Source organism: Mobula birostris, chromosome 20 (genome assembly GCF_030028105.1).
Source record: "Mobula birostris isolate sMobBir1 chromosome 20, sMobBir1.hap1, whole genome shotgun sequence".
NCBI lineage: Eukaryota > Metazoa > Chordata > Chondrichthyes > Myliobatiformes > Myliobatidae > Mobula > Mobula birostris.
Window position 1 is genome coordinate 57364603 of NC_092389.1, and position 26675 is coordinate 57391277.

At 48.5% G+C, this 26675-nt stretch overlaps 2 protein-coding genes across 2 annotated transcripts in view; one reads left to right on the plus strand and one right to left on the minus strand.

Moving 5' to 3' along the window:
• LOC140185000 (uncharacterized) overlaps positions 1–26675 on the plus strand; it is a 435439-nt gene that overhangs the window by 133185 nt on the left and 275579 nt on the right. The window lies entirely within an intron of this gene.
• LOC140185465 (uncharacterized) lies at positions 14125–15566 on the minus strand. Its single transcript, XM_072238801.1, has one exon. The coding sequence runs from the start codon at positions 15184–15186 to the stop codon at positions 14125–14127; it is 1062 nt and encodes a 353-aa protein (XP_072094902.1). The 5' UTR covers positions 15187–15566.

Genomic DNA, 26675 nt, shown 5'->3' on the forward strand with positions numbered 1-26675 from the left:
TTTGAAATTTTTCTTCCTCTGGGTACTGATGTGCATATTTCGGAGTCATCGGTTTTAGGTTGCGCACGGATTTGGGGTTCACAATGATTTGGGATCATGCTCTAATTTGCGGGCGCACACGGATTTGGCGGTCCATACTGATTTGGGGATGCGCTCTGATGTAGGCGGATGTTAAGAATGCGCCGATCAACATGAATTTGGCGGTGCATACAGATTTAGTGAAGTTTACGAGTATTTGGGGGTACAGATTAATTTGGTGATACCAGCCGATTTGGAGTGTCTTTGGATTTGGGGATGCACACGGATCTCGGGATTTGGGGGTTTTGGCAAATTGAAGGCTGCGCACACATTTGGTATTGCCGGCAGACTTGGAGATGCGCACCGAGTTGGGGTGTGTCAGATTTGGTGTCGGCGTTTTGTGGTGTCTGTTAACTTGGGGGTGCACACAGATTTGGGTATCTCCGTAAGTTTAGGAGTTTATCGGCGAACGTGGTGTGCATATGGAATTTGGAGTGCGAAAGGATTTGGTATAATCCAATGTGTATGTGGGGGTGCCTGCTGATTTGGGGCTGTGACGAATATCAAGGTTCTTTCGTACAAACATTAGCAATAAATGCAATTTGAATTTATGGTTCAGGCAGCCATGAAGTCACTGTTACTTGGAGAATCTAATTTGAATGTGGGGGTTGCAGAGTTTTAGCGGTGCGCACAGATTGGGGATGCATAAGATTTGAAAGTGCGTGAAAGCACACACACAGACACTCGCGCACACAGACATAGAAACACACACACACACACACACACACACACACACACACACACACACACACAGTCACACACACGCACAGACACACACTGAGACACACACACAGACACACACAGATAGACACATACAGACACAACACACACAGTCACACACACAGACACACACACGCACAGTCACACACACACACAGACACACACTCAGACACACACACACAGACTCTCGCGCACACAGTCACAGAAACACACACACACACACACACACACAGTCACACACACGCACAAACACACACTCAGAGACACACACAACACACACAGTCACACACACAGACACACACAGACACAACACACACAGTCACACACACAGACACACACACACAGACACTCGCGCACACAGACACAGAGACACACACACACACACACACACAGTCACACACACACAGACATAGACACACACAAAACACACCCAGTCACACACACAGACACACACACACACACACACACACACACACACACACACACACACACACACACACACAGACACTCGCGCACACAGTCACACACACACACACACACATAACGGAAGTTTCATCTACCTTTCCAGCTCTCCGCCATGTTCTTTGACATATGTGGGGTGATATGATTAAGAAATTCTCACCCCACCACCACTGGACTGTTGAGTTTTATGGCCATGCGGTAGGGTCAGGGGTAGTTTTGGGACGAGGCCCCAAATGTTCTGACTATGACTAAGTCAGTGAAGTAGTTGGAAGGTTTCATGGATCGGAAAGTGGTTATTCATGTCGCCACACACAGACAGCTTACAAAGGACCCTCTAGGTCGAGTCCACAAAAACACCAACTACATCAAGAGTTTATACCGTTGACGAGAATGGCAATAGTGGGCGATTCAATGCAATTTTACAGACTTTATTTCAATATTCTGTATTTGATAAATGATTTCCATTTCCCTGAAGTACATATTTACAGTGGAAGCAAATGCTATTGATAAGACACCTCGAAGGTTCTGATGCTGTTCCTGGGACAAAGTTACTCACACGGCTGGTCTAAAAATTAATTCACTAAATTAATCACAACCTGTTACCGCGGGGATGGCACCTGTCTGATGTAATAGGTTTCTAAATAAGTTAAGCTGTTTTATTATAAAAATATGTTGAAATCTGTCCCTGTGGGGTCGCTAGATGGTGTTTATAAACCCGGGACATGTGGTGCTTCAACATTTCATTCCAATAGACCGCCTGAGGCACAGGGGGACACATTGCTGCGCAGGGGAAATGTCGGCAATGTTGAAACGGTACTACAGTGTGCAGAAAATATTGTACCTGTTCATTGCCGTCACTGGAGTTCCTGGTGAGTGAGCAGAGCAGTTTATGTTTGGTATTTCCGTGTTTTCTATGGACTATAACCGGTGTGAACCTGTTTATAATCAATCAACAAGCTTCCAAGTTGATGATCTTTGCATAGATATCCGTCTAAGATATTTATCCTGTCAATTCAATATCCTGATTGTTTTATATGTGATGACAAGATGAACGAATCCCCGGTCTCTCCTCTAACTCAGGGGATCGACCTGAACTTTGTTTTTGCCTTTAATATTATCTTGTCCAGATTTGTCCCAGTACCGGGGCGGGCAGCTCTCCTGGACGGTGTAACGGGGAATCTTTTAATGGGACCTTGTCCAGAGTTGTCCCACAGCTGGGGAACGGAGGCTCTCCGTGAAGGGGTGACTGGGATGGGTTTACATTGTGAAGTTCACTTGCTCTGAGTTATTATTCAGAGAAAACCCCTGGTCCAGTGTTTCACGTCTCCAGGTGGAGTCTGTCACAGATAACCACCAGTGTCCATAGATATGCTGACGAGAGTTATCGAATTGAACTGTGCTGTAAAATTAATCCATTAGTCTACGTCCTCGCTACGCCGGATAATTTTGAAAACGCCGGTTTCGAGTAAAAACGGCAGGCGTCCACACTAAGCGGTTTTCAAAATATCTCCTTCCACATTAGGCAGATATTTGGGCGAATCTCCTCCTACTGGGCATGTGCGGGACACATAGAAAACAAGCGAAGAGGAAATGGTATACTTGGTGCGCGTTTGTCCAGTTACAGACTAGAAAAAGTAAAGTTTAAAGAAATTGCTCTTGGCTCTCGCGCAGGAGGACCTAAAACTAAAAAAAAAACAACAACAAATACTGGAGCGTATGGAGGCAACCGACAGTATGACCCAGCTGACGACGAACATTGAAAAACTGACGAACTCTGTTGCATTAATAAAGCACCTTGTTAAATGTATAAAACGTCTGCATCAGTGTTGTCTTGTATTTCCATACAATGTTACATTAGGCTGTTACACATCTATTGTCAGAGAAGTACTTGCAAAAATAGGTGAACCACCTTCATAAAAGCAAGGACAGAAACAGGGCAAAGGGAGTATACTTATTTATTCAGTAAGCTATGGGTCAAAGTATTTGGTGAGTACATTTCTAACTCTCCTGGCTTCAGTCTCGTACGTCTGTTCTGAAATTGTTAGGTGGCTGCGTTCAAGAAAACAACGAACATCTGTTCCGGCACTTCATGACAGCGTTTTTAAAGTCAAAAAAGCTCACTTTACAATTTAACTCTCACGCCGTTCACACCGACTGCGCGTTATAACAGCTTGCGCAGTACCAAACAGAAGCAGGAAAAGAAACAGTGTTGTTCTGGTATGGTCATGACAGCGTTTTTAAATCTCTCCGTTTACCCTGTACACACTACGCCGGATATTAGGCGTTTTCAGATTTATTCACTCTGGAGAGTGTTTCTGAAAATCTCCGTTTTCGGGGGATGAAAACGCCGTTTCAGTGTGGACAGAAGGTCAAAACGAAGAGAGAAAGCTTCGTTTTCAAAATTATCCGGCGTAGTGCTCTCTGGTTACTAAATTGTTCCGGCTTTCCCTCTGAGACGCGTTGTAAATTGGGGCACTGTATCGCCCCGAAACGATAGTTTGTTCAATTCCATGTAAGCTGCCTGACCTGCTGGATCCCGCCAGTATTTTGTGTGTTGCTCCCCTCTGTGTCCCTTCTCGGCCCCATCAGAAGCTGAGCTTTGGGAGGCGTTGTCAGTCACGGTTAAATCAGTGAAACCGGCCCCGTCAGTGACTGGAATCGGGATCAGCACCGATCGTTATTGTTCACTCAGCTCGTTTTTATCGCCGACGATTGTCCACACATCGTCGTATCTTCGTACTGAAAAAAGGAGGTCAGAAACAGTGTGACCCGTGTCCGATCTTAGATTAGCAGCCGCTCACAGGCTCTAGCACTCCTGATCTTCAGCTGAAGCAAAATCCCGTGTTAATTCCTGGAGAATGTGTTCAGTAATGGCAGTGTCTATCCTCTCTCTCACCCAACCCCCCCCCCTCTCTCTCTCTGCAGTGAATTTAATGGCGATTGTGATCCTGTCCGGGGGAAAGTGCGGCCTCTCTACCTGCACCACTCGCTACCTGGTGGCCATGGCAGCGGCGGATCTACTCACCATTGTCACCGAGGTCATTTTGTCTCGAATCAATTGGTATTACTTTCCGTGGAATTTTCTGGACATCACCCCTGTCTGCAGTGTTATCAATGTACTGAAGTACACAGCCACAGAGTGTTCTGTCTGGTTCACCGTCACTTTCACCTTTGATCGTTTTGTCGCCATTTGCTGCCAGAAGCTGAAAACAAAATATTGCACCGGGAAAACTGCGGCTGTGGTTCTAGTCACAAACGGCGTACTGTCTTGTCTGAAAAACATTCCACGATATTTCACGTTTGAACACAGCGTGATCATTGACAATGTACCGTGGTTTTGCAGAACCATAAACAATTATTTCACTGACCCCGGGTGGATAGGATATGACTGGCTCGATACAGTTTTAACTCCGCTCCTCCCTTTCGCTGGGATCCTGCTGCTCAACGCTCTGACAGTCAGGCACATTTTAGTGGCCAGTCGGGTCCGTAAGGGGCTGAAGGGTCAGAGCAAGGGGGACAACCGCAGTGACCCGGAGATGGAGAGCAGGAGGAGGTCTGTGGTTCTACTCTTCACCCTCTCCGGCAGCTTCATCCTCCTGTGGATGGCATACGTTGTAAATGTCATATATTATCAGGTCTCAGGAAAAGGATCTGATTTCAATGATTCTGAATGGATCTTTCACTACGTCGGAGTTTGGCTGAGTATTTTCAGCTGCTGCACGAATACATTTATTTACACGGTGACTCAGTCGAAATTCAGGGAGCAGCTGATAGGCGCGGTGAAATATCCGGTCACGTCGGTGCTTCAGTTCATGAATAAAGCCGCGTCCTGAGCACAAGCCAGTGCGGGCCGCTGTGTGTCGAGCCCGGGCTCTGGTTCCTCTCATTCACCGCCTGATGGCCAAGGTGTTTTTTCGGGGCGGGTTTTCCCCGCTACCGGCAGCTCCGGGACATTAGGGTAGTCTGTGTGGTGGAGGGAGGGGGCGTGGACGTGAAGGAGTAAAACACCGTCATGGCGACTCATAAACTCGGTGTCCCGCCATATGCCAATCAATGTACTGCTCCAGAATGCCGCCCAGCATTTGGTCTGTGGATATGTCTATCTATTCCCTTTCCTGCTCAGTACCTCACAGTCTGACGTCCCCAAACAACTGTAGGGCTGGTGTGATACTGGGTGGCTATTCGACTGCCAGTTACTCTAGTCTCCAACTTCCACACGAATAACGGGCTAACGTGAAAATATAGGGCGGAATATGGATAAACACTTTTTTTATTGGTAAAAAGCCAGATCGCCCCATCTTAATGAGCGCTTCCGCAGCTACTAATGACTGACGTCAATAGCTGAAAGCAGATTGTAGCTGGGAGATTAGTATCCAAGGATACATATAGTATGGAAAAAACAGGCTGGAAGGCAGAGGTGGTGGCTTAACTCTGTTTGTTAAACAAACAAAATCAAATCATTAGAACGAGGTGATATAGGGGCGAAGGTGTTGAATCATTGTGGATAGAGCTGAGGAACTACAAGGTGAAAAGACCCTGTACGGACCATGCAACCGCAGTGAGGATGTGACCTACAAATTACAACGGGAGACAGTGAATGCTAACCGAAAGGGAAATGGTAGACTGGTCATGGGGGATTTAAATATGCGTGTAGATGGGAAAAATCAGGTTAATCCTGGATTCCAGGTCGGGGAATTTCTAGAGTGCCTTCGAGATCGCTTTTTAAGGCAGCTGACGTTTGAACCCACTGGAGGATCTGCTCTCCTGCACTGGGTGTGGGGCAATGAAGAGAATCTGACTGGAAACCTGAAAGCAAAACAACCTTTAGGGCAAATGAGCAGAATGTTTCTGAGCTCACCCTGAGGTTTGAGAAGGAAAAGCAAAAATCAGATGTGCTGGTATTACAGCAGAGTGACGGTAATCACAGAGACAATTACAATCGGCCAGAATTAATCGGAAGGGAACACTGGCAGGGACTATGACAGAGCAGCAATGGCTGGAATTTCCGGAAGCAATTCGGAAGGCTCGGGATAAATACATCACAAAAGAAGAAGACTTTTGCAGGAATGTCAATACCAGCATAAAAATCTAAGAGAGGCGATATAATTGAGTAAAAAAAAAATGTGGGAAGTTAGACAATTCGGAAGCTTATGAAAACCAAAAGAAGTCAACTAAAAAGTCATTAAGAACGTAAAGATGGAATACTAATTTAAGCTGGACAGTCATATAAAAGAGGACACCAAAGGTTTCTTCAGCTACATAACGTGTTAAAGGGAGGAGAGACTGAATTTCCGGCCGTTGGTAAACGAGAATTAGTAATGGGGGCAAACGAAATGGCAGACTGAATCAGTATTTTAGGAGTGTGGGGAAAAATTGGCAGATGGAGCACAGTGTCGGGAAGTGTATAGAAGAAAAAATGAAAGGGTTAACTATTTTATAAATGGAAGGAAAATGTATTGTAACACGCGCTTCCTCTAGGCTTAATCAGGGGGTGATAGTCCCCCAGTACGGCCAAATTTAAGAAATCTCGTTTGGCTGGATGCTGCACGATGTGTCCCCTGTTACAAATCAGTACCCCGAAATAACAAACAGTACACAATTTGCGGTTAAACAATTAAGCTGTATAACTATTAATTTGACTACATGGTCAGTAGAGAAAAAAAACATATATAAAATGAAAATAAGGCACCAATCTGATTGAACGGTCCTGTGCGCACGCAGTTGGAGCTCACGCAGTTCAGTTGTTCTTCTTCCTCCATCGATCTCCTCCTTTGGGCCTCCGCTCGGACACGACCCCGTTCGGCGATCTACCACATTTCTCCGTTCGCGTCTTCACTCTTCATCTCTCTCTCTCTCCTTTTCGCAAAAGCCCGCAAAAGCAGCTGCTTCCAGAATCGAAAGACAGGGCAACAAAATCCTGATTTGCTAACATGCATCAACAGTCCGGTTATCTCCGCCCATAACCAAAACATTGCTGCTACAGAGAAACCATTCCTTCAGCAGTGAACATTGCAAAAAGAAACATTACATAGCAGTGAACCCTTACAGCGCGTTACACTCTGCCCCCACCACTACCAAATTTAGTCATGTCCTCATGACGTTGAGATAGTTCGCCAACCCCTCCTACAAACACAAAGTCCAATCCAGATGCAAAGTCAGTGACATAGCTCGCCACAACAGCAGAGATCACGCACTGTTCCCCAGGAGCTACGTAGGCCAACCTACGGTGGTCTACACATCCGTACCTCCTCACCTAACTCTTCAGACTCAGACGCTACTGGTGACACTTCGTGTCTGCTTGCGGAGTCCTCCCCCACCCCCACCCCCACAACTCGGAGCCCTCTGTCCCGTGTCCAGGCCCCGCTTCCACTCCTTCAATGTCCTGCTGTAACCCAGGCTGCCCACAACTCACCCACCCCCTCCACCTCACCTGACTCAGGGGGGAAGGGGCCGGGGCTTTCTTCCTCAATCAATGGGGAGTTAGCGAAAGGTAGCATGTACCTCACATCCAGATAATCATCCTCCGATTCAGCTTCCCTTTCATGGGCGCGGCCCGGCCCAGCCTATCCCGCTGTGGGCCCTGCAGTTGCCCTGCGTTTTCGCAGAGTCCTCTTACTAGGTGTAGGCTCCAAGTCGGGCTGTGGGTCAACCTGCACCTCTTGTCCCAGGGGCAGCAGGTGGTTCCGATGAAGAATCTTGACAGGCCCCTTCTCGTTTCACCTGGAAAATCGGTAGGTTTGGCATCTGACTCTCCACCACATAAGGTGTGGCCGCCCAGCAGTCAGCTATCTTGTACTTTCCAGGTAGCCCCAAATTCCTTATGAGGACTCGGTCTCCCGGCAGGAGTTGGGAGAACCTCACTTTCTGATCATACCCCCTCTTATTTCCTCGATTCTGCTTGGCGGCTGCAGCCCCAGCCAATTCATAAGCGCTTTTGAGCTCAGTCCTGATATCACACAAATACTTCAGATAAGGCTTCGGTGGTAAGTCACCCTCATCAGTCCCAAAACAAGGGTCAATGGGCAACCTCCCCTCGCGCTCAAACATCAGATAACATGGCGAGTACCCAGTAGCTTCATTTCGTGTACAGTTGTAACAGTGAACCAGATGCACAATATGTTGACTCCACCTGCTCTTCTTGCTGACCTCCATGGTCCCGAGTACGTCCAGCAAGGTCCTATTAAACCCCTCAGGCTGGGGATCGCCCTGCGCGTGATAGAGCGTGGTCCTCGACTTCTCAACTTCAAGCATGCCCAGTGACTCACAGATGAGTCTGCTCTCGAAGTCCCGTCCCTGGTCACTATGTATCCGCCTGGGGAGGCCATAATGAACGAAATACTTCTCCCACAACACTTTTGCCACCGTAGTCGCCCTCTGGTCCTAGGTAGGAAAAGCCTGAGCATATCTGGTGAGGTGGTCCGTGATGACTAATACATTCGCCGTGTTGCTGGCATCGGGTTCTATGGACCGGATATCCACACACACCAGGTCCAGGGGCCCTGCACTCTGTAAGTGGGACAAAGGAGCTGCCCGCGTAGGCAGTGTCTTCCGGCGTATGCAGCGAATGCACGACTTGCAGTATTCTTCAACCTCCGACTTCATTCGGGGCCAGTAAAACCGGTCGCTGAGCAATCCATAGGTCTTCTTCACCCCCAGATATTCAGAATCATCATGAAGTGATTACAACGCAATCCTCCGATACCTCTCAAGCAGAACCAGCTGGCAACGCCGGGTCGGACCTGTCATGACGTGACCCGGGATAAGATCTGGCTCTTCAACTCCAATCGAGGCCACTCTTTCAGTAATGGAGGCACCGAAGCGTGTTTTCTCTTCTCTGTCTGAGCCGTGTCTCAATTTTCTACCGCAGACCAAATAGTGCCAATGCCCGGGTCATCCCGCTGAGCAGCCGCCACTTCCCCAGAACTCAATTCCGGCCGCAGTGAGGTCACAGTGAACCTGGGGAATGACGTCATCGGAAGCCGCCCATTGATCCGCTGCTCGATCCGGCCGCTCCTTTTCCTCTGCCTTCACGGTGATGGCAAACTGACACAGGGCCGTCACCCCAGGGGCAGGAGCGCTCTCCCCCTCCACGTCCCTGTCCAGTCCCTCATGTACCTGTCACCCCAGGGGCAGGAACGCTCTCCCCCTCCTCGTCCCTGTCCAGTCCCTCATGTACCTGTCACCCCAGGGGCAGGAGCGCTCTCCCCCTCCTCGTCCCTGTCCAGTCCCTCATGTACCTGTCGGGACAAAGCATCCGCATCAATGTTCCGGCTCCCCGGCCGGTGCTTCAGGCTGAAATCACAGGCAGACAACGCTGCCAACCACCGATGGCCTGTCACATCCAGTTTCCCCGAGGTCAGGATATAAGTTCGGGGGTTGTTGTCCGTCCTCACCTCAAACTTGGCCTCGTACATCAGTCACTCAGCTTATCCACCACCGCCCATTTCAACGGCAGGAATTCCGACTTGTGCGTGGGATCGTTTCACTCGTACAGCGACAAACTCCGGCTGACAAACACCACAGGCCTCAAGCCGGTGCCCTGATCCTGATACAGGACGCTCCCTAAACCCTCTCGGATGGCATCTGTGTGCAGTACTTACGGCAATCGGGGGTCCGCAAAAGCCAGCACCGGCGCCTGGGTCAGCAGCTCCTTCAGCGACTGAGAAGCTTCCTCACATTTTACATCCCACCTCTGCCCAAACGGCTCTGACGGGTTTAGATATTCTCCACCCTCCTGTCCTTTCCCCCTTCCCTTTCTTCCCCAGGGGAGGGTAACCACATAGAAGCTGATTCAAGGAGTGGTTCACTTTGGCGTAACCCGTCAGGAATCTCCGATAATAACCACAGACCCCAGGAACGAGTGCAGGGCGCTGACAGTCTGGGGCCTTGGCCAAGTGGTCACCGCTTCTATCTTAGCATGGTCTGTCCCTATTCCATCGGTGAGATTATGTGTCTGACTTAGATAACAGACGTTTTACAGAACTGGCACTTGTCCAGGGAAAGTTTTAACCCTTCATCTTTCAGGCGGTCGAGCAGCTTCAGCAGGTTCGCTTCGTGTTCTTCCAAGGTGGATCCAAATACTATGAAGTCATCCAAATACACCAACACCTCAAGCAAGTTCATATCCCCCACCGTCTTCTCCATGACCCGCTGGAAGTTTGCAGGGGCTCCCGATATGCCCTGGGGCGCCTTTCAAACTGTTAGCATCCCAGGGGACATATAAATGCCGTTTTCTATTTGTCGGCCTCACTCATGGGGATCTGGTAATATCCACACTTCAAATCCAGCACACCAAACCACTTTGCACCACTCAGACAGGCCAGCGCGTCTTCGAGCCTTGGAACCGTATACTGGTCAGGGAAGGTGCGCCTGTTCAGAGTCCTATAGTCCACACACATGCGTACCTTCCCGTTCTTCTTCCAGGCTACGACTATTGGGGACGCATAGGGGCTTTGGGACTCAGTGATGATCCCAGCTTCCTTCAACTTACACAAATGCTGCTATACGTCTTCCACGTCTGCTAGTCGCCGCGATCTCTCTCTAAACGGGGTGTCCTCGGTCACCCGCATACTGTGACGCGTGCTCTTGGAACAACCCACATCAAACTCGACAATGGAAAATGCACCTTGCAGCTTCAACATCTTCTCTACCAGCCTCCTTTTCCAACCCGGCGGCACCGGGGAGTCCCCGAAGTTGAATGACTCAGCGGTCAACTTCCCCCGCTTTTCCAATAGTTTCTCCCCGGAGTGCCTCACGGGGGCGCTAAACATTACCGTCACCAGGAACAAATGCGCCAGAGGCATCCCCCGCTTGAAGGTGACCTCCTTCTTCGTAGTGTTCCTGACGATCACTGCCATCCTGCTCGCCTGTACAAGCGAGGGCTTCTGCAATTCGGGCCTCACCAGCACCCCAGCCAGAAACCCCGACACCCCCTTGTGGTTCTCCAGAGCGTCCACTAAGAGGGTTTCTCCCTCAGGCATTCCGGGAAATATGGTGGGTCTCCATCACTCTCGCTACCTCCCCGGGCCATACCACCATTGGTTTCGACTGGGTGAACCACACGGTCCCTCGTTTAAATTTGGTATCCAGCCCAATGCTGCCACGCACTTCCTCAAGATCACCTTGATACACTGGGAGCACGGACAGGGTCCCCAAAAATCTCTCACCCGCCTTCTCCTTACAGGCCCCCATGAGCCTCCTCACCAGAGGGATGTTGGTCCCCACCAGAATTGAAACGCAGCTCTTCTCAACAGGGAAACCAGCACGAATGTATCAAGACCCTCAGACACTCCCACATCGGCCTCCGAGAACTTCAGTTTCACTGACAAATAACCGTCGTATGGATAATCACCAGCACTGAGACCCCAAATCTCCAGTGCACTGAATGGTGTCAAGGGTAAATGCTTCAGATACCGGTTGTAAAACGAATGGTACAGTAACGTGACCTGCGATACCGTGTCGAATATGGCTTTAGCGTAAATACTCTCTATCCGTAGCGACACACTGGAGCGTGGTCCCACAAAGCCTTCAGGAACAGGGTCTTTTGCTTTCGGGAGTACCTTGGTACATTGCTGGGAACGTGTTCCCCCAGAGACACCAGGCCGTTCCCTCACTGGGTCCCCTCTAGGTTTCCCCAACGACTCTCCCTGCTGAGGTACCCGGGGGCTCACTCTCCTTCTGGCGTGAGACCTGCTGCCAGCAGCCCTCCGCACTGTTCATCCCCTTGGGGAATCTGCAGCCCCACCTCCCCACGCCCACAACAGCCCCAACATATGGGGGGGGGGGGTCACACCCGCTGATAACAACCGACGTATCTCCGTTCTCAACTCTGCCACAATCTCTTCTACCGCTCCCCGGGGTAGGCTATCTGTGGTCACTTCACCGCAGGAGACACTACCGAGGACTGTACCCTGCTGACTGAGTCCTCCCGTGCTTCCGCCGCGTTCTCCTCTTCCCGTACCTCTCTGATCAGCTTAACAAAAGATGGAGGGGATGCGTCGTACGAGACTGTCAGAGACCCCACACAATCGGGTCATGGCTATCTGGTCCATTCTTAACCGATCCACCTCAGCCGCCTGAATGACCCCTCTGTGCCGCAAGCAATTTAGCTGCCTCTCTAGTCGTAAAATAAAAGCAGAAACCTTCTCCCCCTGCTCCTGACGCATGCTTTGAAACCCCACCAGGAGCTCCACTGGGCTTCCAGTCGGATCAAAATCATTGCCCAGTGCTTGTTGATAACTGACAGCTGTCGCTACGGGATAATGTAACCTGACAGCTCTCTCGTCAACGGCCCGCCCATTCAAACTTTCAACCAATCACTGTCGCTTTTCATCATCCGAGCACTGCCACTCATCGAACAACTGAGAGGTCCGTTCCGCCCACGTCTCATACTCCTCCTCCCCTTTCGGGGTGGGTTTTATTCCAGAGAATAGGTGGAGCCTGCCATAGCTGCGACTTGGAATCTGAATTTTCCATTTATTCGCCAGAGAAGTAAGGGCGGCTACTACCTCAGAATTCTCACTCTCCACCGGGGGACGTGGACTAATTAGATCTTCCAACTCCGACCACTCTTTCCCCTCACTCCACAGAAATGATAGAAACCTGTCTTTGAAATCTCCGCCTCCAGCTCCCTCAGCGCTGGTCTGCATGAGAACAAGAGCAGCATCCGCCATTTTATCAAGTCTCCGCTCACAATCACAACTTCAACAGAACCTAACAGTGGAATTAACAATTCATCCGGAGTACAAATATCTGCCCCACTGGTTCATTTCTCAGGGTAATTACACAGCATCCAACAGAATCAATCCCGAACGCAGCCCCCACAATTGTAATTCTCGCTTTGCCTAGCGGCTTAATCTAGGGGGTGATAACCCCCTTCCCGGCCAAACTGAAGAAATGTCGTTTGGATGGATGCTGCCCGATGTGTCCCCTGTTACAAATTAGTGCCCAGAAATAAGAAACAGAACACACTTTGCGATTAAATGATTAAGCTTTATAACTCTTACTTTGACTGTATGGTTAGTAGAGAAACAAAATTGAATAAAGGATGCGATCTTATTAAACAGTCTGTGCGCAAAAGTGGAGCTCAATGATAGGCCGATCGGTCCCCATCAGCCTCCTCCGATCGTTACTGCCCTTCGGACCCGCGCTCCGAGTCCACCCTCTCCGGCAGTCTAGCAAATCTCTCCATTCGTGTCTTCTCTCTCCATCTCTCTCTCTGACAAAATCAACCGCTCCCAGATTCAGGAAACAGAGCAACAAAATCCTGATTGGCTGACATGCATCCCACAGTCCTGTTATCGCCAGCCATAACACGAACATTGCTGCTGCAGAGAAACTGTTACTTCAGCAGTGAACATTACAAAGAAGTCACTACATTAGCAGTGAAACCTTACAGCGCGTTACACATAACAGAAGCATCTGGCTTCCCTTGGGCTGTATTCCCTGGAGTTTAGGAGAATGGGGGCTGGGGTCGTGAGGGAAATCTCATTTAAACATTCTGAATTTTAAAAGCTCTGAACAGATTAGATATGCGAAAGTTATTTCCCATGGTAGGTGAATCTAGGACAAGAGAGCACAACTCAGGATCGAAGGTCATCCATTTAGAAAGGAGATGAGGAGAACTTACTTTAGTCAGAGGGTGGTAAATTTGTGGAATTTGTTGCCACATGCAATTGTGGAGGCCAAGTCATTGGGTGCACTTAAGACAGAGAGAGATGGGTTCTTGATTAGCCAGGGCATCAAAGGGTATGGGGAGAAGGCAGGGGAGTGGGGATGACTGGAGAATTGGATCAGCCCATGACTGAATGGTGGAGCAGCCTCGAAAGGCCGAAGAGCCGACCTCTGCTCCTATATCTTATAGTCTTAATTGAGTTGACTGAGTGAATCCTTTCCCACATTCAGAACAGGAGAGTGGCATCCCCCAGTGTGAATTCGCTGATGTATTTTAAACTCAGACAACCGAGTGAATTCCTTCCCACAATCTGAGCAGGTGAACAGTTTCTTCCCAGTGTGAATTCGGTAGTGCCTCACAAGTTTGGATGACTGAATGAATCCCTTCCCACATTCAGAGCAGCTGAAAGGTTTCTCCCCAGTGTGAATTCGCTGATGCACCTTCAGTCGAGATGACCAAGTGAATCCCTTCCCACATTCAGAGCAGGTGAATGGCCATTCCCCAGTGTGAAGTCGCTGATGTTCCTTCAGTTGAGCGGAATGGGTGAATCTCTTCCCACATTCTGAGCAGGTGAATGGTTTCTCCCCAGTGTGGTCTAACTGGTGTGTCAGTAGTCGAGAACGCCGAGTGAATCCTTTCCCACAGTCTGAGCAGGTGAATGGCCTCTCCGCAGTGTGAACAAACTGATGATCTTTCAGCTGAGCTGCATCGGTGAATCCCTTCCCACATTCTGAGCAGAGGAATGGTTTCACTCCAGAGTGGATTTGCTGGTGTCTCAAGAGCTGAGATGACCGAGCAAATACCTTTCCACATTCAGAGCAAGTGAACGGCTTCTCCCCAGTGTGAACTCGCTGATGCTCCTTCAGTACAGAGGACCGAGCAAATACCTTTCCACATTTAGAGCAGGTGAATGGCCTCTCCCCAGTGTGAACTCGCTGGTGTGTCAGTAGGTCAGATGACTGAAGGAATCTCTTCCCACAGTCTGAACAAGTGAATGGTCTCTCCCCAGTGTGAACTAGCTGATGTTGTAGCAGGTGATTTGACTGAATGAATCTTTTCCCACAGTCTGAGCAGGTGAATGGCTTCTCCCCAGTGTGAACTCGCTGGTGGGTCTGTAGGTTGGACGATTGAGCGAATCCCTTCCCACAGTCTGAGCAGGTGAATGGCTTCTCCCCGGTGTGAACTCGCTGGTGTCTCTGTAGTTTGGAGGAGTGAGTGAAGCCCTTCCCACAGTCTGAGCAGGTGAACGGCATCTTTTCTGTGTGAATTCACTGGTGTTCATTCAGTTGAGATGATTGAGTGAACCCTTTCCCACATTCAGAGCAGGTGAATGGCTTCTCCCCGGTGTGAACTCGCTGGTGTCACTGTGTTGTGGTTGAGTGTGTGAATGCCTTCCCACCGTCCGAGCAGGTCAATGTCCTTTCACTGGTGAATTTTCTGATATACCTTTAGCATCAATAACAGAATGTGCTTCCCACAGTCAGAACAGGTGGAGCATCTCACTATGGTGTGAACTTGCTGATGTATCTTCAGACTGGATGACTGAGTAGTTCCCCTCCCTCACACAGAGCGGGTGAATGGCCTCTCCCCACTGTGAACTCACTGGCGTGTCTGCGGGTAGCCTGTGAGTGAATCTCTTCCCACACTGAGAGAAGGAGAATGATATCTCACTACGATCAATTCTCTGGCAATTCAGAAAGTCAGACGTTTGAATGCCTTGTACAATCAATGCAGTTGAGAACTGATCTCCAGTGAACAAATGCTGGTGTGTTCTCAGCTCCCGGTTCCAGTGAATTACACAGAGTTAAAACAGAAAACTTCATTTCAGAGACAGAATACATTTACCAGCTGGGATGAGATACTTCTTCATCTCCAAGAATCGACAACAGATGTGTTGGCGTTGCAAAGAAAATATTTGGTTACTCCTTAAATATCCAGACAGAGACAGAAAAACTGATGTTTTGTTGTGTTTAAGATTCCTGTACACAAGTGTTCTGCAATTTCAAACCTGTAAAAATATTTGCAAAAGACATCAATTGGTGAAGGACAATATTTCAGGAGAGGTTTTAGTCTGTGGTGAGAACATCAGAACAAAAGAAATAGGAGCAGGAGTTGGCCATCTGGCCCTTAGAGCCTGATCTGCCATTGAATAAGATCATGGCTGATCTGGCCATGGACTCATCTCCACCGACTGCCTTCTCCCCATAACCCTTAATTCTCCAACTATGCAAAAATCTATCCAATCTTGTCTTAAATATATTTACTGAGGAAGCCTCCACTCCCTCATTGGGCAGAGAAATCCACAGATCTACCACTCTCTGGGAAACGCAGTTCCTCCTCATCTCCATCCCAATTTCCCCCAAATCTTGAGGCAATGTCCTCTAGTTCTAGTCTCATCTACCAGTGGAAACAACTTTCCTGCCTTTATCTTATCTATTCCTTCCATAATTTTACATGTTTCTGTATGATTTCCTCTGAATGTGAGCTCTGGCGTCACATTTTACCAATTTCAAAACAAGTTGGGGGTACTCAACCTGAGATATACCCCAGGATACTGTGGGAAGTGAGGGAGGAAATTGCTGAGCCTCTGGAGATGATCTTTGCATATCAACAGGGAGAGGAAAAGTACCAGAGGGTTCAAAGACATTTTTTCCTTTTCAAAAAAGGGAGTAGAGATCAGCCAGAAAATTACAGACCACTGGTTCTTACTTCAGTGGAGGGCAAGCTGTTGGAGAAGCTCCTGAGAGGCAGGATTTATGAGCATTTGGAGAAGCATAATCTGATGTGGGATAGTCAGCATGGCTCTGTCTAGGGCAGATCGTGCCTTACGAACCTGATTGAATTCTTTGAGGATATAACAAAACACACTGATGAATGTAGAGCATTGGATATAGTGTACATGGCTTTCAGTAAGACTTTTGATAAGATTCCTCATGTGAGGCTCATTCAGAAAGTAATGAGGCAAGGATCCAAGTAGACCTTGCTTTGTGGATCCAGAATTGGCTTGCCCACAGAAGCCAAAGGTGGTTGTAGATGGTTTGTATCCTGCATGGAGGACGGTGACCACAGGGATGTGTTCTGAGACTCCTTCTCTTTGTGATGTTTATAAATCATCTTGATGAGGAAGGAGAAGGGTGCTGATGACACAAAAGTTGAGGGTGTTGTGAAGAGTCTGGACAGTTCTCCAGAGGTTACAGCAGGATGCAGATAGGATGCAGACCTGGCAGATGGAGGTCAACCCAGATAAGTGTCCTGTGGTTTACTTCGGTACATCAAATTTGAAGACAGAACACAATATTATGTTGGGACTATTGGCAATGTGGAGGATCAGTGAGATTTCGTGGTCCATGTCAATTTTACACTCAAAGCTGCGGTGCTGATTGACAATGTTGTTAAGAAGGCCTCCATCAACCATGGAACTGAGCTCAAGATCGTTGAGGTAATGTTACAGCTATATAAGAACTTCTTTAAACCCACTTAGAGTCTTGAGTTCAGTTACCTCATTACAGGAAGGATGTGGATACCATAGAAAGACTGCAGAGGAGATTTAGAAGGATGTTGCATGGAATGGAGAACATGCCTTATGAGAATAGGTTGAGTGAACTTTGGAGCGACAGAAGATGAAAGATGAGCTGACAGATGTGTATAAGATGATGAAAGGCATTGATCATGTGGATAGCCAGAGACTTTTTTCCTAGGGCTGAATTGGCAAACACGAGGAGCATAGTTTTAAGGTGTTGGAAGTAGGGTCAAAGGGGATGTCAGAGGTAGGTTTTTCACACAGACAGTAGTAGGTGCATGGAATGCACTGCCAGCGATGATGGTAGAGGCAGATACCATGGAGTCTTTTGAGAGACTGTTAGATATGTACGTGGAGCTCAGGAAAACGGAGTGCAATGCGGTTGGGAAATCCGAGGCAGTTTCTAGAATAGGTTACATGGACGGCACAACACTGTGGGCCGAAGGGCCTGTAATATATTGTAGATTTCTATGTTTCTATATGCACTCATCTTCGAACAAGGCACGGATCAGACATTCTGACTGACCATCAAATTCTCTGACTGTATTCCTGTCTGTGTGAGAATGTGCTATTTCTGACTTCAATCAACCTAAGACTTGGCTCAATTTGTCTCAGTCCTTTGGTATTATTTCAAGTTCTAGTCATGTTCCACAAGACTACAAAGAGCTCTTGTTTCTACATGTATGACCCTGGAGATTTACTAATTACTCAGATACCCTCCACCAGCTGATTGACAGTGCTGAACCCATCGATGGCAATGTCAATGAATATAAAGTGGAGGGCAGTGGCTATTCTCATTGGACTGCGGCACTTTTGTGATGTGAAAACCACAAGTCACTTGTCATCGAGGCAAAGGTGTTTCATATCGTTATTTACTCAGACAGAACTAAATCTGAAGGAAGGTTGTATTTCCATACAGCTCTAATTGACATTTTCACTGACTGGAAGGTGAACTCTTCAACCGAGATTAACTGGGAACTATATTTTTGTTCCGAGTTACTAATCCTCGGATTTACATAGCATTTACATGGCAGTGTTTGGGAGATACATTTGCTCCCATTTCCTTCAACTGTAGGGGAACAATGCTTGGTAGTGTCATCCATGGCTGCCTCTTTACCCAGAAGGGCCTGCGAACCAGAAACCTGTCTGTCAGCCACCGAACAATAAAGCGATGCGCATGCGCCGCAGAAACGGCGGCGGCCCACCGCTCATTAGCCGAAAGCCTGGCGGCACTGGGTACGGATCGTGGGGCTGAGAAAGAAGGAACGGACCGGGACTGTGCTGGGGTGCAGGACCAGTGCGGCAGGAGCTCACAGTAATAGCCCGTCAATCACGTTTCAGACGCCGCTGATTAATTTCCCACCGGAGACCCCTCCTACCTGCGGCCGGTCTTTGCGAGCCTCTCCTCTACTGAGCGCATGCGCGATATTTGGGATGACCTCATACCTCTGCGCATGCGCGTGTGAGCAAACAGAAGGAAATCTGCAAATGCCGAAATCCCAAACAACGGACGGAAAATGCTGGAGGAAAGTCAGGGAGGCAGACAGCAACTATGGAGAGAAGTGAACAGTCGGCCTTTCAGACCCAGACCCTTCTTCAGCACTGGAAAGGAAGGGAGGGAGTCAGAATGTGGGCCAGGTGAGGTGATAGGGTAAACCGGGAGAGGGGGAGGAGTGAAGCAAAGAGCTGGGAAGTTGATTGTTGAGAGATAAAGGGCTGGAGAATAATAATAATAATAATAATGAATACTCTATTGATTCCGAGTGGGAAATTCATTCGTTCCAGCAGCAACATCTAAAAGCACAGCCAACAGCGGGCTGACTTTACTGAAAATAAAGTGAAGAATAATAATATACACAATAACACTGTATCAGAGTGCAATAATAATGTTTGAAACAACAATGCAGAGACTATTGAACTATGATGCGTGTTCACCTGTCGCAGAAGATTTTTGTTACGATCCTTGTGAGGGCGGAGCTGAGTGAGTTTGTTCAAAAGGGGTCGGGGGCTTTGCTGCCTAATCAGTAGGTCATGGAGAGGATGCTCCGGATTGTCCATAATCGATAACAGTTTGATCAGTGACATCCACTCCACCACTCACTCGAAGGAGTCGGGGTTGTGGCCAAGGATGGATCCAACCTTTCTGATGAGTTTATTTAGTCTTTCCCAACGTAAAGCAGCAAAGAAGACTGCACTCGCTACAACAGACTGGTAAAAGATCTGCGAAATCCTGCCTCACGTGTTCAAGGATCTCGGCTTCATTAGAAAATGGAGTCTGCTCATCCCGTTCTTTTAAACAGTCTTGGTGTTGGTTTCCCAGCCATGTCTCTCGCCGAGGCGAACACCCAAGTATTTGTCCTCCTTCACCATCGCAACTTCTTCCCCCAGAATGTATACAGGACTCATCACAGTCCTCTTCCTCCTAAAATCTATCAACATTTCCCTGGTTTTGACCACGTTCAGGAGCAGTTGATTCTTCCCTCACTATTCCACAATCCTGTTAAACCAGCCCTCTGTACCCCGAGTCCTGCCCATCTCTGATGCACCCAACTACGGCAGAGCCATCAGGGAACATCTTTAAGTGGCCAGACTCAGAGTCGCACTGAAAGTCTGAGGTGTTCAGTGTGAACAGAAACGGAGACAGGACAGTCCCTTGTGGAGCTCCAGTGTCACTCATCTCCACCTCAGGCAGAGAACCACCCAGCGGTACAAATTGGGGTCTATCGGTCAAGAAGGCAGTAATCCAGGAGATAGTGAATTTGTCTACGCCCATCCTTGCTCAGATAACGTGGCTGGATTGTATTGAAGGCATTAAAGAAATCAAAACCAGTGATTCTCACAATGCCACCAGCATCATCCCGGTGGGAGTGGGCTCTCTGCAACAGGGAGATGATGGTATCATCCGCTCCCTCATGAGGTTGGTAGGGAAACTGTAGAGGGTCCGAGGTAAGTCTGGATCGGCCTCTGCATCACCTTCATCACATGAGGGCAGTCAGTCTGTAGTCATTAAGTCCAGATGGAGTCACCGTATTGGGTAAAGGAACCAAAGAGGAAGTCTTCCCCAGCACCGGTATCTTTTCCTGACTCAGTCTCAGATTGAAATGGTGCTGCAAAATCCCAGAGACCCGGATCGTACAGGCCTTCAGTACCCTGGGGCTGATACCGACAGGGTCAGCAGATGTAGTCTCTCCCCCTGTCTCCTACCCTGACCTGCAGTCACTGTCAGACGGGACAGCAGATGTAGTCTCTGCCCCTGTCTCCTACCCTGACCTACAGTCACTGTCAGACGGGTCAGCAGGTGTAGTCTCTGCCCCTGTCTCCTACCCTGACCTGCAGTCACTGTCAGACAGGTCAGCAGGTGTAGTCTCTGCCCCTGTCTCCTACCCTGACCTACAGTCACTGTCAGACGGGACAGCAGATGTAGTCTCTGCCCCTGTCTCCCACCCTGACCCGCAGTCACTGTCAGACGGGTCAGCAGATGTGGTCTCTCCCTGTCTCCTACCCTGACCTGCAGTCACTGTCAGACGGGTCAGCAGATGTAGTCTCTCTCCCTGTCTCCTATCCTGACCTACAGTCACTGTCAGACGGGACAGCAGATGTAGTCTCTCCCCCTGTCTCCTACCCTGACCTGCAGTCACTGTCAGACGGGTCAGCAGATGTAGTGTCTCCCCTGTTTCCTACCCTGACCTGCAGTCACTGTCAGATGGTAACTAATTCTAGTTGCGAGTTGACGAGGGACTGTTAATGTCAGATTCTGCAGATATTGCAGCAGTTGATCACACCCAGGACTGAACCCTGGTCACTCAGCATTGCAGGGGTTTGTGAGACCAGAACTCCACATGATACAGCACAATCAGGCCATTCTGCCCATCGAGTGTGCTCTGCGATTTCATCAGCACTCAGTTCCAGTTCATCGCTCAACACACAATCCAGAATAGCTGATCCCCAACGTGTTCAACTGACATCTCGTAGGCATTTTTCAAATTTCCCCCTCTGTAATCAACACTAACCTGATTTTCCTAATTGTAATCCCCCATGACTATCGTAACATAGCCCTCTTGGCATGCATTTTCTCTCCAATTGTAATTCGTAGACCACATCCTTACAACGGTTCGAGGTCTGCATATAAATCATCGCAGGGTCTTGTTACACTTAATGATTCTTCGCTATACCTACAGAGATTTTACATCTTCTGATCCTTTGCCGCCCCTTTTTTTGTAATGATTTGATTTCATATTTACCAGCAGAGGCACCCACCCCTTTGCCTACTTACCTGTCCTTTAGATACAACGTGTCTGCTTGGACGTTAAGCTCCGGGTTGTAATCTTCTTTCAGCCACGACACGGAGATGTACTCAAATCACACTGTGCTACAAGTTCACCTCTGTTACTCTGTACACTGCGCACGTTCCTTCAGCCCTGCATTCATCACCCTTATAGATGTTGTCCCACTTTAACGGTGCAACTCATTCCGTTGACTGCAATTTTCACCCGATATCAGCCTCTGCATTTTTGTTTATTACGTGTGATCGTGAACAATAGCCAGGATCAGAAATGCTGATCAAGTCAACTAGTTCCCAAAGAGAACTCTGACAGGCCAATCAGATGGTTCACCGCTGCTCAGCGATAGAACACAAGAAAATCATATGTACAATTAAGAAACATTTAAAAAAAAATAGTAGAAATACTGGAGTCATGATGAAGTCTGCTGGAGAGAGACATTTATACACCTGCTGTCCTCCATTATTCAAAGAGATTGAAGAATAAGGTTGCAGGGTGACAAAACGTGACAGGAGCACTTGGAACTAAAAACTAATCACGACTGGGAGAAAACAGCATCTGTTCTTTACGCACTGTTCTCTAGCAGTTTAAGGACTAAGTCCAGCCGGAACATAACTCAAAGTGCTCTTGAAAGTCAGGTATTAACCCTGCCTGCCAACAGCCAAGCATTGCCATCCTGGTCCCCTTCATCATATCTTATGAAGAAGCAAGTGCCTTCCCTCCCAGAGATGATTGGTGTTTCTGCACTCGACTCTTGAAGGCTTGGAACCCATCGTCGCTGATCTTTCCAACCACAGCATCTGGAAGGCTGTTCCAAATTCTGATAGCACAGTGAAGGAAGCTTCTATTCAGTGTGTAGGTTCTCATATCAGGCACAGACACAGCATGAGCAGGCACAGATAAAGCTGATCGTGTGGTGTGCCGTCTCTCATAACATGAAGGCAGCATGGTGCTTGCTGGTACTCTCACTGCACGCTACCTCTGTTGCCAACCAGCTACCTCATCCCCAGCACTCACACTCCGGTTCCCATCCCCCTGACAAGTTATTTTAAACACAAGCTGTAACAAACCTGCCCACGAGCACACTGGACCCCGCCAGGTTCAGATACAACCCGTCCCTGTTGTACAGATCATTGCATCCCCAGGAGAGATCCCAATGACCCAGAGATCTGATGCAATGCCCCTGCACCAGTTCCTCAGCCACACATTCATCTGCCGAATCATCCTATTCTTACCCTATTTTGAAACGTTGCCTCACCTGGAAGGACTGTTTCTGAGCCAGAATGGAGCTGAGGGAGGAAGTAAGTGGGAGTGTGTAGAACTTCCCTCGCTGGCAAGGATATGTTTCAGGATGGAGATCAGTGGGGGGAGCGGGGTAAGGTAAAGATAGGAAGGTAGGAAGCGGTTTAGACAAGATAACCATGCAAATCGGTCGGGTTATAAAAAATGTCAGCTGGTGTGAGTGTGTTTTGTGAGCCCTGCTACCTGCCACGGTCGGTGTCCTTCTCAGGTCAGCTGTCAGCTATTGCGCCAGTGTGGATGGTGGAGGCTTTACAGGGATGGTAAATGGTGTAGGGGTCAGGCGGGGTTACAAAATGACGATGGGTGTAGGGTAAGAAGGGTTTTCACAGATGGTGAGCACCACAAGGATCGGAGGTGTGAACAGAAATGGGGAGTGACATAAGGGTTTTCACAGAGGGCGAGGGCCACGAGGATTGGAGGTGTTAACGGAAATGGGGAGTGACGTAAGGGTTTTCACAGAGGGTGAGGTGTGAAGGATCGGAGGTGTTAACAGAAATGGGAAGTGATGTAAGGGTTTTCACAGAGGGTGAGGTGTGAAGGATCGGAGGTGTGAACAGACATGGGGAGTGATGTAAGGGTTTTCACAGAGGGTGAAGGCCGCAAGGATCGGAGGTGTGAACAGAAATGGGGAGTGACGTAAGGGGATGTGAAGGAATGCTTCTCCACCACTGGGGAAACGTACTTCACTTGTTGTACCAAAATGGCATTTTTTTCTGTAACAAAATGGAACCTGTATTGCATCAGAGTGCTTTGCTAATAATCTTGGTGCAACATGATGCTTATGGTACCTGAGCACTTGAGTGCAGAACCGCAGCTGTGTGACTGGAAGAATGCCAAACATTGATTCAGCAGACAACAGAATGCACCCTGTCCTTGAACTTGTGTCCAAAGGTGTGATGGTATTGTCTCTTTTTGATAAAGCTATTACCAGCACCTGGGCAGTGCTAGTTTTCCCTTGCTGCAAATAAACATAAAGGGACTTATGATTGATCCACTCTGAAGTTAATTGTTGTTGGTTACCAGATGTGGTGAAAAGGTGCTTAACACCATCTCCTACCTGGACACTCACTCTTACCTGCACCCACACCTTACTCCCCACCGCTTCACCATCTCAACACTATACAACAATTCAGTAGAAACTGAAATACCCATTCCGTCCATTGAGTCTTCTCCACCATTCGATCACGGCTATTGGATATCCCCTCTGAACCCCACGCTGCTGCCTTCTACCAGTCACCTTTGACACCCTTATTAATCAACAATTCACTATTTACTTAGTTAAAGTCCATTACGCCACTGGTGTTTGGGGCAGCAATGAGGAGATTGCAGAACAGGTTCACCAGGATGTTGTGTGGATTGGAATCCTAACCTACTGTGTAAGGAGAGTTCGGATAAACTTGGGCTGTTTTCTCTGGAGTGGAGGAGCTCAGGGTGACCTGATAGAAGTTGATCAGATCACGAAAGATCTCAATAGAGTAGATAACTGCCACTTTTAATCTTCTGGGTCACAATGTCAAATACCACAGAGCATGCATTTAGACAGATGAGGGACCTGTGAAATTCATTGCCACGGACGGCTCAGAGGCCAAGTCATCCTGTTTGGATAAAACATACATTGATTAGTAAAGTCATCAAAGGTTAAAGGGTGAAGGCAGGAGAATGAGGTTGTGAAGGAAAATAAAAGACACTGGGACAGGTACAGAAAAAGGAAACTTTAGAGGGAGGTGTGTCAAGCACAGACAGATGGGACAGACTCAGATAGGGGTTCTTGTCTGGCATGGAGCAGTGGGGCTGAACACCAGTTCATTTTCCACGACTGGACCTTCACAGAGATCATTTCTCATCAGTACAAGTTTTAAAAACAATATGTTTCAATGTTCAAGTTCAACGTAAATTTATTATCTAAATATGTTAACCAGATGCTATCAAACAATTCAGTTTCTTGTTGGCAAGGCAACTCAATGCTCACCCGCAGCCTGGGGTAGGGAATGGGACCAATTCCAGAGGCGGACAGTTGGGTGAGTCTGAGACTTTGTGAATGAGCCCTAACACCATCCTCCTCATTCCCCTTGTCCCTCCTCACTCCCCTCCCTCACACTCCACTGCATATGTTTGTGTGTGTCTGAGAGAGAGAGAGAGACCTGTCCGCCCACTTCACCTTCCAGCAACCATGTCCCCTCTACCCCAATGCAAACACCTGTACATACAGTAATCCTTGCGGGCTCAAATGATCCAATAACATTATGCCCTCCCTCCTGCACCAAATCCTTAGACACGTATTAAACTGTATGATCTTCCTATTCTTGGCATGTGGCACAGATAACAGACCTGTGGTCACAGCCCTGGATGAGCTGCCCTTTAACTTAGCACCTCACTCCCTGCAGAACCTCGTTACTCTACCAGCCCATATCATTGGTCCCCACATGGACCACGACCTTCACTGTTCACCCTCCTGAGCAAAACTGAGTGCTCGGCCGGAGATAGCCCAGACCTGGAGCACACAGGAAGCTACATACCATCCTGGAATCTCATTCTCACCCACAGAACATCCAGTACGTTCCCTTAGCTAATGATTCACCAATGACCACAGCACGCCTCTTCTCCACCCTCCCCTTCTCAGTTTCAGAACCAGACTAAGCGCCAGAGACCCTCCTGCTGTAACCTTCCTTTGCCAGGTTATCCCACCATCTCTAACTGTGACCAAAGTGATATATGTGTTGTTCAGGGGGATGGACACAGGGGTACACTGCACTTGCTGTCCCCCCACCCCTTTCCACTTCGCAACTGTCACTCAGTTTCCTGTGGTGTGCAGCCTGGTTACAACTACCTCTCTATATGTCCGACCTATCACCCCTCCAGCCTCCCGAATGACCTGGAGTTCATCCACTTCCAGATCCCACTCGTTAATGTGGATTGTTCGGAGCTGAAGCTGGATGCCCTTCTCACAGGTGTAGTTATCAGGGACACAGGAGGGTCTCCTGCCTTCCCACATCCCGCAAGAGGAGCTTTCCACTATCCTGCCTGGCATCTTGACTGTTCTAACTGAGCAAATGTGAGGAAGGGGGCAAAAAAACTTCCACCTCCAGTATAATGTTGCCTTCTCTGTGCGAAGGCTGTCCTGACTGAACCCTCAAAGAGGTAAAGCCTCAAAGTCTCCACTCCAACTCTGCCCAGTCCAGCATCGGTCACTCCATTTGCTGCTGCCTGACTGTTGATTGGCCCCTGGTGAAAGCTCAAAAATAACCTGCCCTGAAACCACTGCCTTTAATGCTCAATTGTCGAACTTGAGTGAATTGTGTCCTCTCAAACTTCTGATCTCTCCATTTAACGATGGGTCAAAGCCCGGCAGGGTGACACAAGGATGAGTGACTGATTGAAACCCATCTCACATTCAGAGCAGGTGACCACCCTCACCACAGTGTGAACCCGCCACTGTCTCTGCAGTGTGGATGAGTGTGTGAATGCCTTCCCACAGTCTGAGCAGGACAACGTCCTCTCACTGCTGAAAACAGTCTGGTGTGTAGACAGGCGAGATGAAAGTGTGAATTCATTCCCAGTTGGAACAGGTGAACGGCTTCTACCCAGTGTGAACTCGCTGATGTTCATTCAGTTGAGATGACTGAGTGAATGCCTTCCCGCA

Excerpts from the sequence above, each read along its gene's own strand:
- LOC140185465 (XM_072238801.1), bottom strand. The coding sequence starts at position 15,186 with ATGCCGTTCACCTGCTCAGACTGTGGGAAGGGCTTCACTCACTCCTCC.